This window comes from Ipomoea nil, unplaced genomic scaffold (assembly GCF_001879475.1).
Source record: "Ipomoea nil cultivar Tokyo-kokei standard unplaced genomic scaffold, Asagao_1.1 scaffold0176, whole genome shotgun sequence".
NCBI lineage: Eukaryota > Viridiplantae > Streptophyta > Magnoliopsida > Solanales > Convolvulaceae > Ipomoea > Ipomoea nil.
The window spans coordinates 1,747,086-1,763,156 of NW_017616604.1; the positions used below are offsets into that span (position 1 = coordinate 1,747,086).

Below are 16,071 nucleotides of genomic sequence, written 5' to 3' on the forward strand. Positions count from 1 at the left end.
AACTTGATCAGTAATGAAATTGAATTAATCAAATAACTGTGTCTTTGTTTGCATGTCCTAGAAAAAAGCTAATTAAAAGTTTAAAACATTACATCCTTGATTCACTGGAGCTTATATCCACCAATGACATCAACCTCATCTTTGCAATGCAATCTTCATAGACAGGTCCTATATTATAAGAAAATGCAAAGTCAGTAAAAATGGCAAATTATATCGTGCACCGCGCATCAAAATGACGTCGTTTTATTTAATGAAAAGAAACGGAATCTTTGCAAAAAATAACTCTGTTCTTCAGTTTCATTTTGTATACACTGCAGTTTTATTTCGATATAACTACAGTTTCATTCAATATTTATACACTTAAATATGTGAAAATGTTATTTAATTTTATTTTATATACACTATAGTTTCATTAAAACACAACTACATGATCATTTCAATATAATTACAGCTTTATTGTACAATATACACTCAAATATGTGAAATGTTATTCAGTTTCATTTTATATATACTGTAGTTTCATTTCACCACAACTACAATATCATTTTGATATAACTGCAGTTTAATTTGATAATATAAAAATAATACGAGAAACAGTGTCGGTTTAGATACACTGTAGTGTCACTCCGTTATAACTGCAGAAACGACGCCGTTTTGACGCGCGGTGCATAATCGATTATGCACCGCGGTCCACGATATAATTAACAACTGAGTAAAAATGCACCCAACACATAGGAATTGATATATCTAGAAGGCCAAGGCCCAAGTAATGGAGCATATAGTTACCATAGCTTTTCAATAGTGGAATTTGCTGCTTGGAAATCCAGGTATGCATCCAACATCTGAGTCAAAAAGATTTTAAGAAGTTGATACACCATAGCATATTTAGCATCCTTCTCCAATTGTGCAAAAGCGGGTATATCGTGTAAATCACAGTGTCATGTTAAACAACCACAATCAATGAAAATCCATGATAGAACGGAATAAATAATATAATACTTCTAAACTAAAAAGCTAATAGGTTAATACACATGGGAATCTCAAATAGAAAATTACACAACCATATATAAAAGGGGATGTCAACACTTAAGCCAACCTCATCTAAAAAAAAAAAAAAAAAAAACTACTATGTAATTATGAAGACTAAATGAATAGCCAGATTGGTCATGTACTAGATTGTATCGCACGACCGAGCTTGTGTTGAAGTCTTCAGATTATAGTGGTGGTGTAGATGTGTGGTGTGTTGGTTGCATCTATCTGATATGATCTTCATGGGGTAACCACATCTTAAGTGCAATAACAATCTGAGAAAATTGGGGAGAAACACATATTCTGCGAATTTATCCACAATGTACATTAGAATTCAAAATCTTTTGAATTAGAACAAGAAATTGTCCCACTTTCTCAATTCCAAACTCTTAAGCTCAAAAGCATTCTAAAGTTCCACAGGCCACAACTCACTACTCACGCTTATAAGACATATAAATAAACACAAGATAAACACAAATATCCAGCAAGGACATAACACAAATAAAACAAAAGAGATAATAAAGAAAAACTTCTCTTAATGGAGAAATCCGAGTTGAGGTGGAAGAATCCACTCTAATCCAAGTATGTAAGCTGAGTAGATCAATTCTTTTGAAGATAAATAATGTAATCTAAGTTAGAAAGCTATCTGGAAAATTAGGAAAAAGTTCTCTCTCTCTCCCTCCAAATATAGATCTGAACAAAATGAAAGACAGCTTAATACGCAAGATTGGGACTGTTACACAGGCAATGGCACGAGCGTGTGGGCACCCGTGTACATACGGGCTTTCTCGCACCCGTGCGATGTATGTGCCCAAGAACGGCCCCTACACAGGCATGTCGATGCCCATGTGACATTATATAGAGACATCACCTGTCTTGGCTCACTTAAACGTGATCCTTCTGATCTTTCTTCTTGATTATTCAATGATACTCTCGATCATCTAAAAAAGGGCTCCTTAATTAGTGCTGCAAATCATCCAAAAATCTCCATTTTCTTCACTTCCCTTACCATTGTAGATAAAAACACCTAAAAGAAGATAAATAATACTAATAAGCCTTATGCAATGCAATAAATGGTGCAAATTAAGCACAAAATGTGTACAATTGACACTTATCCAACACCGGAGGAGCCCCATGCGCAACCCTCACCCCATGGATGTGCTGCACGTCCCTCTTCGCTTCCTTAAACAGAAGTGAGAGACCCTCCACACTTATTATGAACAAATATTGTGACAATGGGTCCCCTCGTAAGAGTAACCTGCCCTCTCACGATACCATTTACTAGCACATTATATTTTATGGTTGAGTTACATACCGTAATCAACCTCACCCAATCTTCCTCAAACCTAGCTTTCAAAGCATGCACTCCAAGAAGCCCCACCCGACTGTCCAATGCGCACCCTACTCTCTCACCTTAAATAACCAGTGGGCCAGAAAAAAAAAATAAAAAAAAATAAAAGAAAGAGAAAACTTACTCATTATGAAAGTATAAAGGGTATTGTATATGTGTATAGTCTATTTGTACTCTTGTATCGTTCTATTGTGAATACACTTACAGTTTGATGCGTTGGTAAAATCTCTGGGCAACGTACCATTTGAATATGGTTTAGAAATTAATAACTGAAATTGATATAAATTTGGATTAAAATGATGAAAAATAAGGATTCAAAAATAAATCTTAATTTAATATTTTTTTTTTAAAAAGCAAAGGTAGATATAGAAATTTTGACCTTAAATATCAACAACTAATGTGTCATTTCCATACTCCTGCTGCTCTTTTCGAATACGCTCAGCAGATGATATAAGTGACTCTGAACAAAATATTAATTTGATTGATTTGAGTGTAGTTATTTCTGCAAAACCACTAGGAATTTCTTTCAAAGCTATGCCACGAAGGACTAGATTTTCAAGGACTGGAAATGATTACTAGTGGCTTCCCAATATTGTAGAGGACTCTCATATATGTTCAAGAACTTTAATCGACGAAATCCTCCATCTTTGGGTTTCCATTTTTTATCCTTAACAGCATCTATATCCAATTCGAGGTACTCAAGCTTAGACAACTCACCAACAACATCCATATCCTTCCATTTTAAATTTGTAAGAAAGAATCTTAACTCCTTAAGATTTGGCAAAAAATTCTCCAGGCTTAGCATCCCCATAGAATAAATAGTTCTAAACTCGGGAAGTACGACATCATCAACCCTTAGTGTTTCAACTTTATATAAATAGACAAGACTTTCAAACCAATTGGGAGCTTTGCATTTAGTTTCATCATTAGTAGTAACTTCCAATGTCCTTAGATTTGGGATCCTCAGGAACAACACCTTTGTACAACTCCTATAATCCAACCTTCTAATGCTCTTCAAATTAAGATGAACCGATCTTTGAGGAACTAGTGTAAAGATTCCACCAACATAGAGATTCCTTAATTGAGGTAATCCCCAAATATCAAGGGGTTCACATGGTGAATAATGACGAACTTGTAGCTCCTGTAGATTCCGCAACATGAACAAAGGCAGAGACTGCATATTTAACCCACAACTACTAATAGATAAGTATCTCAGATGCACTAGACTCACAATCTCCAAAATATTATGGACATTTATCACCCCATTGAATACTTCCAATGCCCTTAAAAACTTAAAATGTGCATACTGTCTTGAAGTCCTGTCAAAATCAATTCTATCAATCAGTGAAGAAGTGTTGGAGGTAGGAGTTATACTGTTGTAAATGCAAATTCTTGATTGGATGCTCCATGGTTGAGATATATGGGAAGAGTTTATTGATTGATTTCTCTTCCACCTCAAAGTTGTACCCTTCTTGAAACATAAAACATTTTATTTTTGGGCTTCTCTCAAAGTCAATTCACGCAAGACATCATGCATTTGATATAATTCTATATCATGTTTCTTTCCACACAATAGAACAAGATTTCTATCCACAAGATCTTGAAAGTTCCTCCTTGCCACACCTTCCAAGCTCTCATCAGACCTCAAAACCTTTAGAAACCCCTCCGGAACCCAAAAATCAACCATCTCCTGTTAAGAAATCTCATCATCTTCTAGAAAACACCCAAATGACAAAAAACAAAGTTTAAGGTGATGAGGCCAGAAGGTGTAACTCAAATCAATGATGTTCTCAGCCTGCTGATTAGAATGATCTAAACTCAAAAAAGCAGGGACACATTTTGCAATATGCTCCCATTCATGAATAGTTTGATTGGAGTTTGAGAGGAGTCTAGCAACCACAATAATTGCAAGAGATAATCCTTTGCACTTGTCTACTATCTCTCTACCAATTTTTTCAAATTCAGGGGACAGTAAAGTTATTGATCTCTTACACACCTTGATCTGAAAAAGATTCCAACTTTCATTTGAATCCAAAAAACGCAAGGTATGGCAAAAATTATTACTGAATCAGCATACTCAGCCACATTTTTTTGCCGAGTGGTCAACAATATTCGACTTCCAATATTGTCATCCTGAAAACATCTCATTAAATCGTCCCAGACATCTGTACTCCAAATATCATCTACTTCGATCAAATACCTTTAATTGCTTGCTTCACAAAACAAATGCTTGATAGTCTCAGGGTGTTACTTACATAGGGGGGCAAAGAATACCAACATCAAATGCCTACTTACCTGTATTTGTCCATCATACGCTGAAGGTGGTTACAAAAGGTCGTCGGCAAGTAGTAGAGGCTCATAGTGTATGTAGGCATGGCTTGAGCAACACTTTTAATCAAAATCTCCTTACCTGCCCTCGACAAAATCTTTTTCCGCCAACCACTTAGCCGATTTTGCAGCTTAGTTTCAATATAGGAAAAAACTTCTCTTTTGTTACGACCAATCCCCATCGGCAGCCCCATATATGTCCCAAAAGCAGAAAACCTAACCAACATTAAAAATCTCAACAATTGCTTGTCTAGTTGTCTTACAATCTCACTGGTGTTACGGCTAAAATGAATAGAAGACTTCCCAGGCCAAAATTTATAGTTTGCCCGGACATGCATTCATACTCTAATAAACATTCTTTTAAAGTCACCGCCTCTTGCTCCAATGCCTTAAAGAATAGAATACTATCGTTGGCAAAGAAGAGTTGAGAAACCCCTGGAGTCCCCTTGTTACTACACAAAGAGATATCCGTCTATTAATAACAGCCTGCGAAATCAGATGAGAGAGACCCTCAGCACATAATATAAACAACTAGGGCCACAGCAGGTCTCCTTGCCTCAAGCCACGGGTTGGAATAATGGAATCTGTGAGATTACCATTAACAGATACCTTATATCTAACTGTTGTCACGCAAGACATAATGAGCTCTATCCACCAATTGTCAAAGCCCAGACGTGTCATAATTTGCTCAAGGAATCCCCATTCCATCTTGTCGTACGCTTTCGCCATGTCTAATTTTAGCGCACACCAGCCCATATTTCCTTCCCGTTTACGGTTCAAGTGGACAACTTCTGAGGCAATAAGAACGTTGTCTGTAATCAGGCGACCCGGGATAAATGCACTCTGAGAAGCCGATATAACATCTTCTAAAATCATCTTCATTCGATTAGCCAGGACTTTGGATAGGATTTTATATGTGACATTACACAATGCAATCGGCCGGAGATCACTCATCATAATTGGTGTACCCTTTTTAAGAACCAAGGTGATATATGCGTCGTTCATTCCTACTGGAAGCTCACGATTATTTAGGCAGTCTAGCACAAATGTTGACACATCATGGCCTATTTCATTCCAGAAATGTTGATAGAATGCTGTTATGGGCTCGGGGATGTGTGAACGCGTCACTGGGCGAGCCGAAGGAACGGATGCTCTTGATTTCCCTATGGTTGTAAAGACAGCTAAGGATACAAGAAAAAAACAGAAATAGATTGAAGAGTTTTAGAGATCTTCCTCTCCCAAATGTCATAAGACAATTTCCAAATTCAAATTTCGATGCCTTATTTTCAGCACTTCCAAAACTATATATACCTAAGACCCAAAGTTAACTTAACGTACATATCCTTAAAATTAGGAATTTTAAAAAACTTTAAAACTGAAAGAAATTAAACAGGAAAACATGACTGATATAAATGCTTAGCTTCTGATTGCTTCTTCTTGCCTCTTGTTGCTATGTTGTAGTTTGCGTCTGTGGTAAGTCTTCCCTATGAATGCATCATCACACCCCTCCCAATCAACAAGCTTGTCCTCAAGCTTGAAGTCCGGAAATAACGACTGAAAGCGCTCGTACGACTCCCAAGAAGCATCCTCCAAAGCGACGCCCAAGCCAATGGACCAAGACCTCTTTAACGCTGCGGTTCAGCTGAGTTGGGGTTGAAGCAGAATGCGACCATTGCGTAACGGAGGCATCGCAGGGACAACTGCCGGCGGTTCCCCCTGAAAGGGCTTCAACAAGGAGACATGGAACACGTCGTGAATTCGACTGGAGGAAGGCAAGTCGAGCTGGTATGCCACATACCCTACGCGCTTGAGTATGCGAAAGGGACCAAAGAATTTCGGCGAGAGCTTGTGGAGCACTCGACGGTTGACTGAGAGCTGACGATAGGGATGTAGGCCAAGCCAAACCCATTGCCCAACTTCATAAACAACGTCGCGGTGTGAGCGTTTATAAAACTTTGCCATACGCACCTGAGCAGCCTTAAGTTGGTCCCGAACCACGGCGAGAAACGTATCACGGTCGCGCAGTACGACATCGACTGCTTCAAGTTTGGCCACCCCCGGTTCGTAGGACAATAGACGGGGAGGGTCGCGACCGTAAACTACGCGGAAGGGCGAAGTCTGCAAAGCTGAGTGGAATGCCGTGTTGTAACAGTATTTGGCCCAGGGAAAGCAATAAACCCACTTCCTAGGGCAGTCACCTATCAGGCAGCGTAGGTACATAGCAATTGTGTGGTTGGTGACCTCCGTTTGTCCATCCGTCTGCGGATGATAAGAAGAAGAAAAGGATAGAGTAGTCCCGCTGAATCGAAACAACTCCTTCCAGAAGGCACTCGTGAATGTTACGTCTCTGTCACTAACGATGGACTCTGGGATGCCATGGAGTTTGACGATGTGTGTAAAAAACATGCCTGCAACCGAGGTCGCCGTGTAAGGGTGGTCTAGAGGAATGAAATGGGCGTATTTGGACAGACGGTCGACGACCGAGAGAATCACCGACTTGCCGTGGACTTTTGGTAGGCCCTCAATGAAGTCTAGCGAAACGTCGCTCCAGATAAGTGACGGAATACGCAAAGGCTGGAGGAGGCCCACCGGCTGGAGGTTTTCCCATTTGCAACGCTGACATGTAGGGCACTTCCTCACGAACTTGCAAATGGTTCTCCGCATTCCTGTCCAAAAGAATTCCAGGGACACACGAAAAATCGTCTTCTAGGCTCCTTCGTCTGAATTGTCGTGAAATCCTGCAATAATAACAGGTATTAGAGGAGAATTCAGAAGAATATATAACTTACCCTTGTAGCGAATTAGGTCACCGTCTAAGGACCATTGGAGCCCTTCAGCTCCGTCACGAATCGTTCCCAATAAGGCCTGAGCGCTTGCCGAGGTGGTGAGCTTGCGACGAATAGAATCCAAAATCAGAGAAATCGGAGCGGACAAGGCCATTAGGGAAAGGGCATCCTCTTCCCGCCGAGACAAGGCATCGGCCACAGTATTTAGTCGACCGGCACGGAATTCTACGTCGAAGTCATACCCCAGAAGTTTACTAATCCAATGGTGCTGTGGAGACGTGGTGAGGCGTTCTTGAAGCAAGAACTTCAGGCTATAGTGATCGGTGCGGACCGTGAAATGACGACCCCACAAATAGTGTCGCCAATGCCGAATCGCCTGAGAGAGCCCAATCAACTCCTGTTCATACGAGGCCAGTTTGTGGTGCCGAGTGGCGAGCTTGCGACTAAAGAAAGCCACCGGGTGGTTATCTTGGTGCAAAACTGCACCCTCCCCGACCCCCGTTGCATCGCATTCCACCACAAAAGATTTCAAAAAATCAGGAAGTTGCAACACCGGTGCCGTGGTAAGTGTGACCTTTAGAGCCTGAAAAGCTGTCGTCGCTTAAGTGACGTCAGCGGGGCTGCGATGACGCCAAAGTCCTTTATGAACTTTCGATAGAATCCGGCTAGACCAAGGAAACCACACAGCCCTCGAACAGATTGTGGTTGGGACCAATCCAAGACCGTTTGGACTTTGCTGGAGTCCATAGAACGCCAGCGGCGTCGATAATGTGGCCGAGGTAACAGACTTTGTTAACGCCAAAAGAACATTTTGATTTTTTGACCAACAATTGATGACGCCGGAGAAGATCAAACACCGTCCGGACATGCGAGATGTGTTCCGCCCAAGACCTGCTATAAATTAAAATATCGTAAAAAAAAACTAAAACGAACTTACGGAGTGAAAAACCTCATTCATGAGAGCCTGGAATGTGGAAGGCGCATTTTAGAGGCCAAAAGGCATCACCAAGAACTCAAAATGGCCATGATGTGTCCGGAAAGCTGTTTTCTCAACATCCCCCGGGTGCATGCAGATTTGATGATATCTAGACCGCAAGTCCAATTTGGTAAAGAAGTGTGACCCATGCAATTCATCCAGAAGTTCATCGATCACGGGGATCGGGAAATTGTCTTTTATAGTTTTAGCGTTTAAATCCCTGTAGTCAATGCAAAATCGCCATGACCGATCCTGTTTAAGCACCAACAACACCGGGGAAGAGTATAGCGAATGACTAAGCCAAATAATACCTAGCTCCAACATGGAACGACATTGATTTCGTCCTTCTGTGCCCGGGGGTAGCGGTAGGGCCGAACGGCCACCGGGTCCGCGCCCGTGACCAATGTAATGCGATGATTGCACCGACGAGTAGGTGGCAGTGCTGTAGGCTCCTGAAAAATATCAGAGTAGTCGGTCAGAGTGTGCTCCAAAGCATTATTAATACTATCTTGAGGCCGTACGACATTAAGCAAATGGCCCGGGGGAACGAGTTCCCCTTGCCACGTCACGGGCTGGCCGCCATACGTAAACGTCATGGTAAGTGCGGAAAAATTCCAAAGAATCGCACCTAACGTGTGCAACCAATTTACGCCTAATTAATACAATTTCAAAGCCTACTAACGGAATGACAAATAAATTAACAGGGAAATAATGGTTGTCTTTTTGATGCGAGACGTCGTCGCAAATGCCAAGCCCAGCAATCCGGTCTCCATTGGCGACTGCTACTTGTAAATACGGATACTCGCGAATGGCCAAGCCAAATTTATTTGCGGTGCGAGAGACCACAAAGCTGTGTGTGCTACCAGAGTCAATTAGGGCTGTGATAGGAGCATCATTTAAACACAAATTCACCCGCATAGTATTCCCACTCCCTGTGCCCGAGACTGCGTGCAAGGAAATCACCTGATTCCCCGTGTTGTGATCGAGAAAGAACGCGTCTTCCCCAGGCAGAGGAGCCGCATCTTCGTCGATCACCGAAGCCGCGCCATCGTCGATCACCAACAGAAAGAGATGGCGGCAGTTGTGCACTGGAGACCAGGGTTCATCGCAGTGGAAGCAGAGACCCTGCGATCTTCGTCGTTGGTACTCGTGACGGGATAGGCGGCGTTCAGGGGGCAAACTAGAGGACGCCGCACCTCGCGTCGCACCGGAGAATCGCGGCTGGGTTCGTGCGTATACGCACATGATTGGTGATGAACAATGCCCAATTTTTCGGAAGTATGATGTAACTTGCGGTATTCCCCGCCTAAGTCAAACTGAACAAATTTGATAGAACGCGAAAACTGGTGTTCTACCATGACTCGAAACGACTTGAAACTTTTATATATATCAGATTTTACCCGTAGGGGATAAAACCAACAAAAACGGGAATAATCATCTACGAAAAGCAGAAAATAACGAAATCCACTAGTAGAGATTATAGGAGCCGGACCCCATATATCCGTGTAAATTAAATCTAACACATTGCTACTTGATAACGAAACTCTATTTAGGGGAAATCTTGAAGATTTGCCAAGTTGACATGAGGTGCACAACCCGCCCGGTATGGTTTTATTTGGTGTTACTGGACACAACTTTAGGACTTGATTCTGAACATGCGCATGGGGATGGCCCAACCTGCGGTGCCAGACAACTGGTGTAGCACGGGACGTGAGAAAAGTAAACTGAGACTGGGAAACGGGAAGCTTGTATAAACCGCCCGCTGTGGAACCTCTAAGCAGAACCGCCTGAGTGACCGAATAGGGTGTAGGGTGTATTACATAAGTCAGCCGACAGAAGATCGGTTAAACCAGTCGGTGCATGATCAAGGACTATAATACCCCAGTCTATCGTTTGGCCCCAGTTCGCAAGCCAGTTAGCACATTTATTTCATTCCCCCTCGATGTGGGTGAAGCGGATGTTATGAAACATAGCAGCAAGGTCGAGGCAGTCTTTGACTAAGGCTATCATGGTCTCGGACTGCTCCGCTTTGTTCATGATCGCTATAGTGGCCGCCGAATCCATATCTACCCAGATTTTATCTAACCCCATTCTCAGGCTAAGCCGTAGACCCTCCCTTAGGCCCCACAGCTCAGCCGAGAAGCTATTCGACGTACCAATCTTGATAGCAAAACCCTTAACCCAAAGACCGCCTTCATCCCTGATTATCCCCCCTGCACTAGCCATGTCGGTGCTGTTTTTCTTTGCTCCATTCGTGTTAAGCTTTACCCACCCTTGTTGCGGCGGTAACTACGTAACCCATTTCCAGAATCCATCGAAGGTCCTCCCATGCAGCGTGATGATCTCACAGGCTTCCTTCGCCAAAGAATGAGCAAGTCTTGCAACCTGGAGTGGTCATAATATCCAAAATTAAATGAGAAACCAAACAAGCTATTTTAATAGGTCATAATATCCAAAATTGACCTAAGGATCCAAAATTGAATGATATTTAATATAAAGACTATGAATTAATAATATGTTAAATCCATGCTTAAAACATGCTTTTCTAAATGCATAATTATAACAATAAAATTATAAAATTACTTAGCATGCTTGGATTTTGCATATATATATATATATATATATATATATATATATATATATATATATATATATATATATATATATATATATATAAACTCATAAATCCTTAAAAAAATTGTAATTACTTAAGGCAATTTAATGTAACTCTCAATATAAAATTAAAATTCAAATAGCAAATTCAATACTTAATATTTGCTCAAAATTGAATAATAATTTAATTGCGACAAGAATTACTATAATTGAACAAATAATGGCAATAATTCAATCACAAAAAATGTCATAATTAATCTGATCTCAATTTGAAATTTTTAATGCAAAAAATTTAAAGAATAATTAAAGGGCATTATTATTTCAAAACAAGCAATTACCATGTAATTTATTATTTGCCAAAAATAATTTACAATATTTGTAGACCCCTAACTATATTAATTAAGGTAAATATTAATATGGCAATATTAAATCCTAATATACTTGCCAAGCACCTTGTGCACAGATGGCACCTGGGTTGGACTCCCATATGGGAGATTGTGAGTTCGAGCCTCAGTGGAGGCGTTATTGGCTCTTTGTGTTTCAGTAGGTTAAGAAAGTAGTTATAAACAGAGGTACGCTGGTAAACCAGAATTACATGTAAAGCCGTCCGTCTTCATCCAGAGCTTCGTCGGTAAACCAGCTCCACCACCGCCGTCCGTCTTCATCCAGAGCTTCGCCGGTAAACCAGAAATACATGTAAAGCCATCCGGTATGCCGTCCGTCTTCATCCAGAGCTTCGCCGGTAAACCAGCTCCACCACCGCCGTCCGTCTTCATCCAGAGCTTCGTCGGTAAACCAAAATTACATGTAAAGCCATCCGGTACGCCGTCCGTCTTCATCCAGAGCTTCGCCGGTAAACCAGCTCCACCACAGAGCTTCGCCGGTAAACCAGCTCCACCACCGTCGTCCGTCTTCATCCAGAGCTTCGTCGGTAAACCAAAATTACATGTAAAGCCATCCGGTACGCTGTCCGTCTTCATCCAGAGCTTCGCTGGTAAACCAGCTCCACCACCGTCCCGTCCGTCTTCATCCAGAGCTTCGCTGGTAAACCAGCTCCACCACCGTCGTCCTTCTTCATCCAGAGCTTCGTCGGTAAACCAAAATTACATGTAAAGCCATCCGGTACGCTGTCCGTCTTCATCCAGAGCTTCGCTGGTAAACCAGCTCCACCACCGTCGTCCGTCTTCATCCAGAGCTTCGCCGGTAAACCATCGACAGCCATCCGGTACGCTATCCATCTTCATCCAGAGCTTCGCCGGTAAAGCAGCTCCACCACCGACAGCTATCCGGTACGCCGGTAAACCAGAATTACATGTAAAGCCATCCGGTACGCCGTCCGTCTTCATCCAGAGCTTCGCCGGTAAACCAGCTCTACCGTCCGTCTTCATCCAGAGCTTCGCCAGTAAACCAGCTCCACCACCGACAGCCATCCGGTACGTTGTCCGTCTTCATCCAGAGCTTCACCGGTAAAGCAGCTCCACCACCGACAGTTCGTCGACAGCCTTACGGAGATGAGAGCGCGAAGGAGGAGAGATAGAGATGACACCCAGAAGAGGAGAGGCCAATCGTCCATCGCCGAACTGAAGTGACGACCAGTACCGCCTTTGCCGTGCCACCTCGCCGACATCTCCTGAAGCGGAACTAGCGCTCGCCGTCGTATCTTATGGCGACCGGAGGGCAAACGATGCAAAACGACCGGGAAGAAATTTTATTTTTAATAACTTCTGTCGACCGTCGTTCCTCTGCCGCCTACAGCGGCAACGTCAAAGCCGGTGGACACTGCTTCGTCCAAAAATCCGGCGACGGTAGTCTTCCATAATCGGCGACAGAAGTTCAGCTCGTAGTCCAAAAAAATAAATGGCAACATCATAGCAACGACCGACAGAGAAAAAAATAATAATTTCGAGATTAAAAAAAAAACGAAATTACATTTCTTAATGCCAAAAAAAAAAAAATTAATAATAATAATAATTTTTAGCAATCCAAAATCATATACAAAAATCTTGATGTATATGAAAAATTAGAGTTAATACCATCTGAGGTCCTCCGAGTATGGTGGTGTCGTCATGTTTAGTCCTAAACTTTCAAATTGACCATCCGTGGTCCTCTAACTTTTGAATTCGACCCGCTATGATCCTTCCGTTACTTTAAGCCGTTTAGGCCGTGAAAAATAAGGATAAAAACGTCTTTTAACATTGTTTATCCGTTTAGGCCCTATGTCTGATCGATCTACCAATATAAACTTGATCTCTAGCTCATCTTTGGCTTCCGGCGTTTGTATAAGAACTACTATGAGCACGAGGATCTTCACTTCAATTTTCGTCCAACTTATTAGTGCCCAATTTTATATATTAATCTCTCTCTCACACATATGCACAAAAGAGAAGAAATCCAACTCTGCAAGATAAACTTGAAATCATTTAGAAAAAGAAATCTTAAATTGAAACGTTAATTAAACATCAAACCAGAAAATATTAATAGCACATATGGATGTATTCAAGAATTCTTGAAAAAAGGCATACAAATAAAAAACAGGAAAATAAGATCAGTAAAAGAATTAGGAAAAAATGATTACTTCAAAGAAAGAAAAATTCCTCTCAAGCTCGGCGGTCATAGGATCGATTGATGCAATGCATATTCTGATTCGGTTTACGCCGGAGCTTGATTGCAAGAAGATTTTGACGAAGAATCAAGTGGTCATTGAGGGAAAGCTGGTCTAATTTGTCCGGTGGGTGCCAGACTGGAATACGCAAAGAGACTTCCTAGTAGCTGTGATATGGATATATGCTTTTATCTAAGCTACCTTATCATTTGTTTGATGCTCAGATTATTTGTCTGATTTGTGCGCCGGTGGGAAAATTGTTGACGTTGGATTCTTCTACGGTGAGGCGAAGAAGACCAAGCGTAGCCAAGGCTAAGGTAGAAATTAATTTTTTGAAACCATTAATTGATAAGGTTTGGATTGAAATTGTGGCGGAGGAAGGAGGAACTCAGGGATTCTGGCAAAGATTAGAGTATGAGTTGGTTCCCTTTTACTGCTCTATATGCAGTCGCCACCAATCGAAAGTTTATAAAAGGGGGAAGAATTTGAGGAAGGTAGCAGGGGTGGCGCCGGAGGCTGGTGATGCAACGGCGGAGGCAGGCGGTGAGTCAGGGGCTGCGAATAATTGGACAAACAATGTCAAAAGACTATTATATCCTTAGATTTCACGGTTTGAGACGGAAAAGTTTAACGGAAGGACCACCGCAGGTCAATTTTGAAACTCGGAGGATCACGAATGGTCGATTTGAAAGTTTAGGACTATAGGTAGCAGAACCACTAAACTCGAGGGACCTTGGCTGGTATTTACTCTGAAAAATTAATATTGTTTTTAGGCAAAACAGTCAACCAGGCAGAGATTGATAAAGGCTCTGATACCAAATGTGAGATCTAAATAGGATGTAACTGTACATAGTATAATCTACGAGAAACCTAACCTCGTAGTAGCGGAAGCGGAAGCACGGTAGATCTCCCCGCCATGGTTGATATCCTGTTGTGTTGCCTCTTGAACGGTAGACCTGCAGGGTGTTAGCCGTTTTGTCTCATACTTGACTCAGAAACCTCGATGGTGTATTGGTATTTTCTGAGCAGTATGAGTACCATATATTTATGCTATATAATGAATATGTCATGTATCCAATCAATATAGACTTTATGTAGGCATATTGGTAGAATACAGACTTAACCTAATGTCCAGTCCAACCAATTATTTAATGGGCCTAGTCTACTTGCACTACATAATTAAGGCCCATATAGGAAAGTCTTACAATATAGTCCTCTTGAAAACACCTAAATAATAGAAAACAAAGCTTAAGATGATGAGGTAAGAAGGTTTAACTCAAATGAATGATGCTCTCACACAGCTGATTAGAATGATCTAAACTTAATGTAGGAATATTTTTTGCAATACTCTCCGATTCATTAATTGTGTTTTTTTTTTTTTTTTGTGAGTTTGAGAGGAGGCCAGCAGCCATCGTAATTGCAAGAGGTAATCCTTTTTACTCCTCGAAAGGTTGGTTCTTCTTACTCTTTGACCTTTGTGACCTTTTGGTTACGAATGATTGTCGTTACCATTCTATCTTGCAACACTTTGAAAGGTAGACCCTTCCACCTCTCGGTCTTTGCAAACTTTTGGTCGTGATATCTTCTACTCTTCGAATCTTCAGTCTTTTGATCTTTATCTCGGACCATTCGAGAGTCAACCACTCGGGTAGTCGGGTTACTCTTCAAATCTATTATTAAGACTGTACTCTCGGGTGGATAGAATCGTTACTACTCAAGGTACCATTCAGTTAGTTCGAATGTTTGAGCAAAATTATCCTAAGTCTAAAAAAATAAAATAATTGTGGTCTAAAATTCCTATCATTTCGTATCATCAAAATCTAATAACAAATGTTCCTAAGAGATGGCCAGACTGAAAGAGTAAATAGGTGTATTGAGACTTATTTGAGATGTATGGTATTCCAAAAACCTACATCATGGGATAAATGTGAGATTTAAATATACAGATATAATCTACGAGAAACTTAACTTGTAATAGTGGAAGCGGAAGCACTGTAGATCTCCAGCCATGGTTGATATCCTGTTGTGTTGCCTCTTGAACGGTAGACCTGCAAAATAGGGTTAGCCATTTTGTCTCATACTTGACTCCGAATCCTAGATGGTGTACTGGTATTTTCTGAGCAGTATGAGTACCATATAATAATCATGTATCTTGTATCCCATCAATACAAGTTTTATATAGGCACATTGGTGGAATACAAACTTAAACCTAAATGTCCAGTCCAACAAATTACTTAACCGGCCTAGTCCACATGCACCATATAAGTAAGACCCATAATATATAATATATATTGTATTGGAAAGTCTTACAATAAATTGTTAGATATGGTTGAATATTGGTATAATACCAACCTCCACTCATCTCTGCAATGTACTCCATTTCAAG

The 16,071-nt window shown here is 41.2% G+C and overlaps 1 protein-coding gene across 3 annotated transcripts; it reads right to left on the reverse strand.

Annotated features, from left to right (window-relative positions):
* Nucleotides 1–1,944: 1,944 nt before the first annotated feature.
* Nucleotides 1,945–14,805, reverse strand: LOC109177010. Of its 3 annotated transcripts, XM_019326359.1 has the most exons (3): nt 14,801–14,805; nt 3,098–3,576; nt 1,945–2,056 (listed from the first exon to the last, which is right to left on the reverse strand). In XM_019326359.1, the coding sequence occupies exons 2-3, from the start codon at nt 3,558–3,560 to the stop codon at nt 1,986–1,988; spliced, it is 534 nt and encodes a 177-aa protein (XP_019181904.1). In that variant the 5' UTR covers nt 3,561–3,576; nt 14,801–14,805; the 3' UTR covers nt 1,945–1,985. The 3 variants fall into 3 exon arrangements, 2 of the variants coding, with proteins under 2 accessions (XP_019181904.1, XP_019181900.1); XR_002053496.1 differs by lacking the exons at nt 3,098–3,576; nt 14,801–14,805 and adding an exon at nt 2,345–2,435; XM_019326355.1 differs by lacking the exon at nt 1,945–2,056 and having other exon boundaries at nt 2,811–3,576.
* Between the last annotated feature and the right edge of the window lie 1,266 nt (nt 14,806–16,071).

Coding starts and splice junctions, on each gene's coding strand:
- LOC109177010 (XM_019326355.1), bottom strand. CDS start 3,560: ATGCAGTCTCTGCCTTTGTTCATGTTGCGGAATCTACAGGAGCTACAA.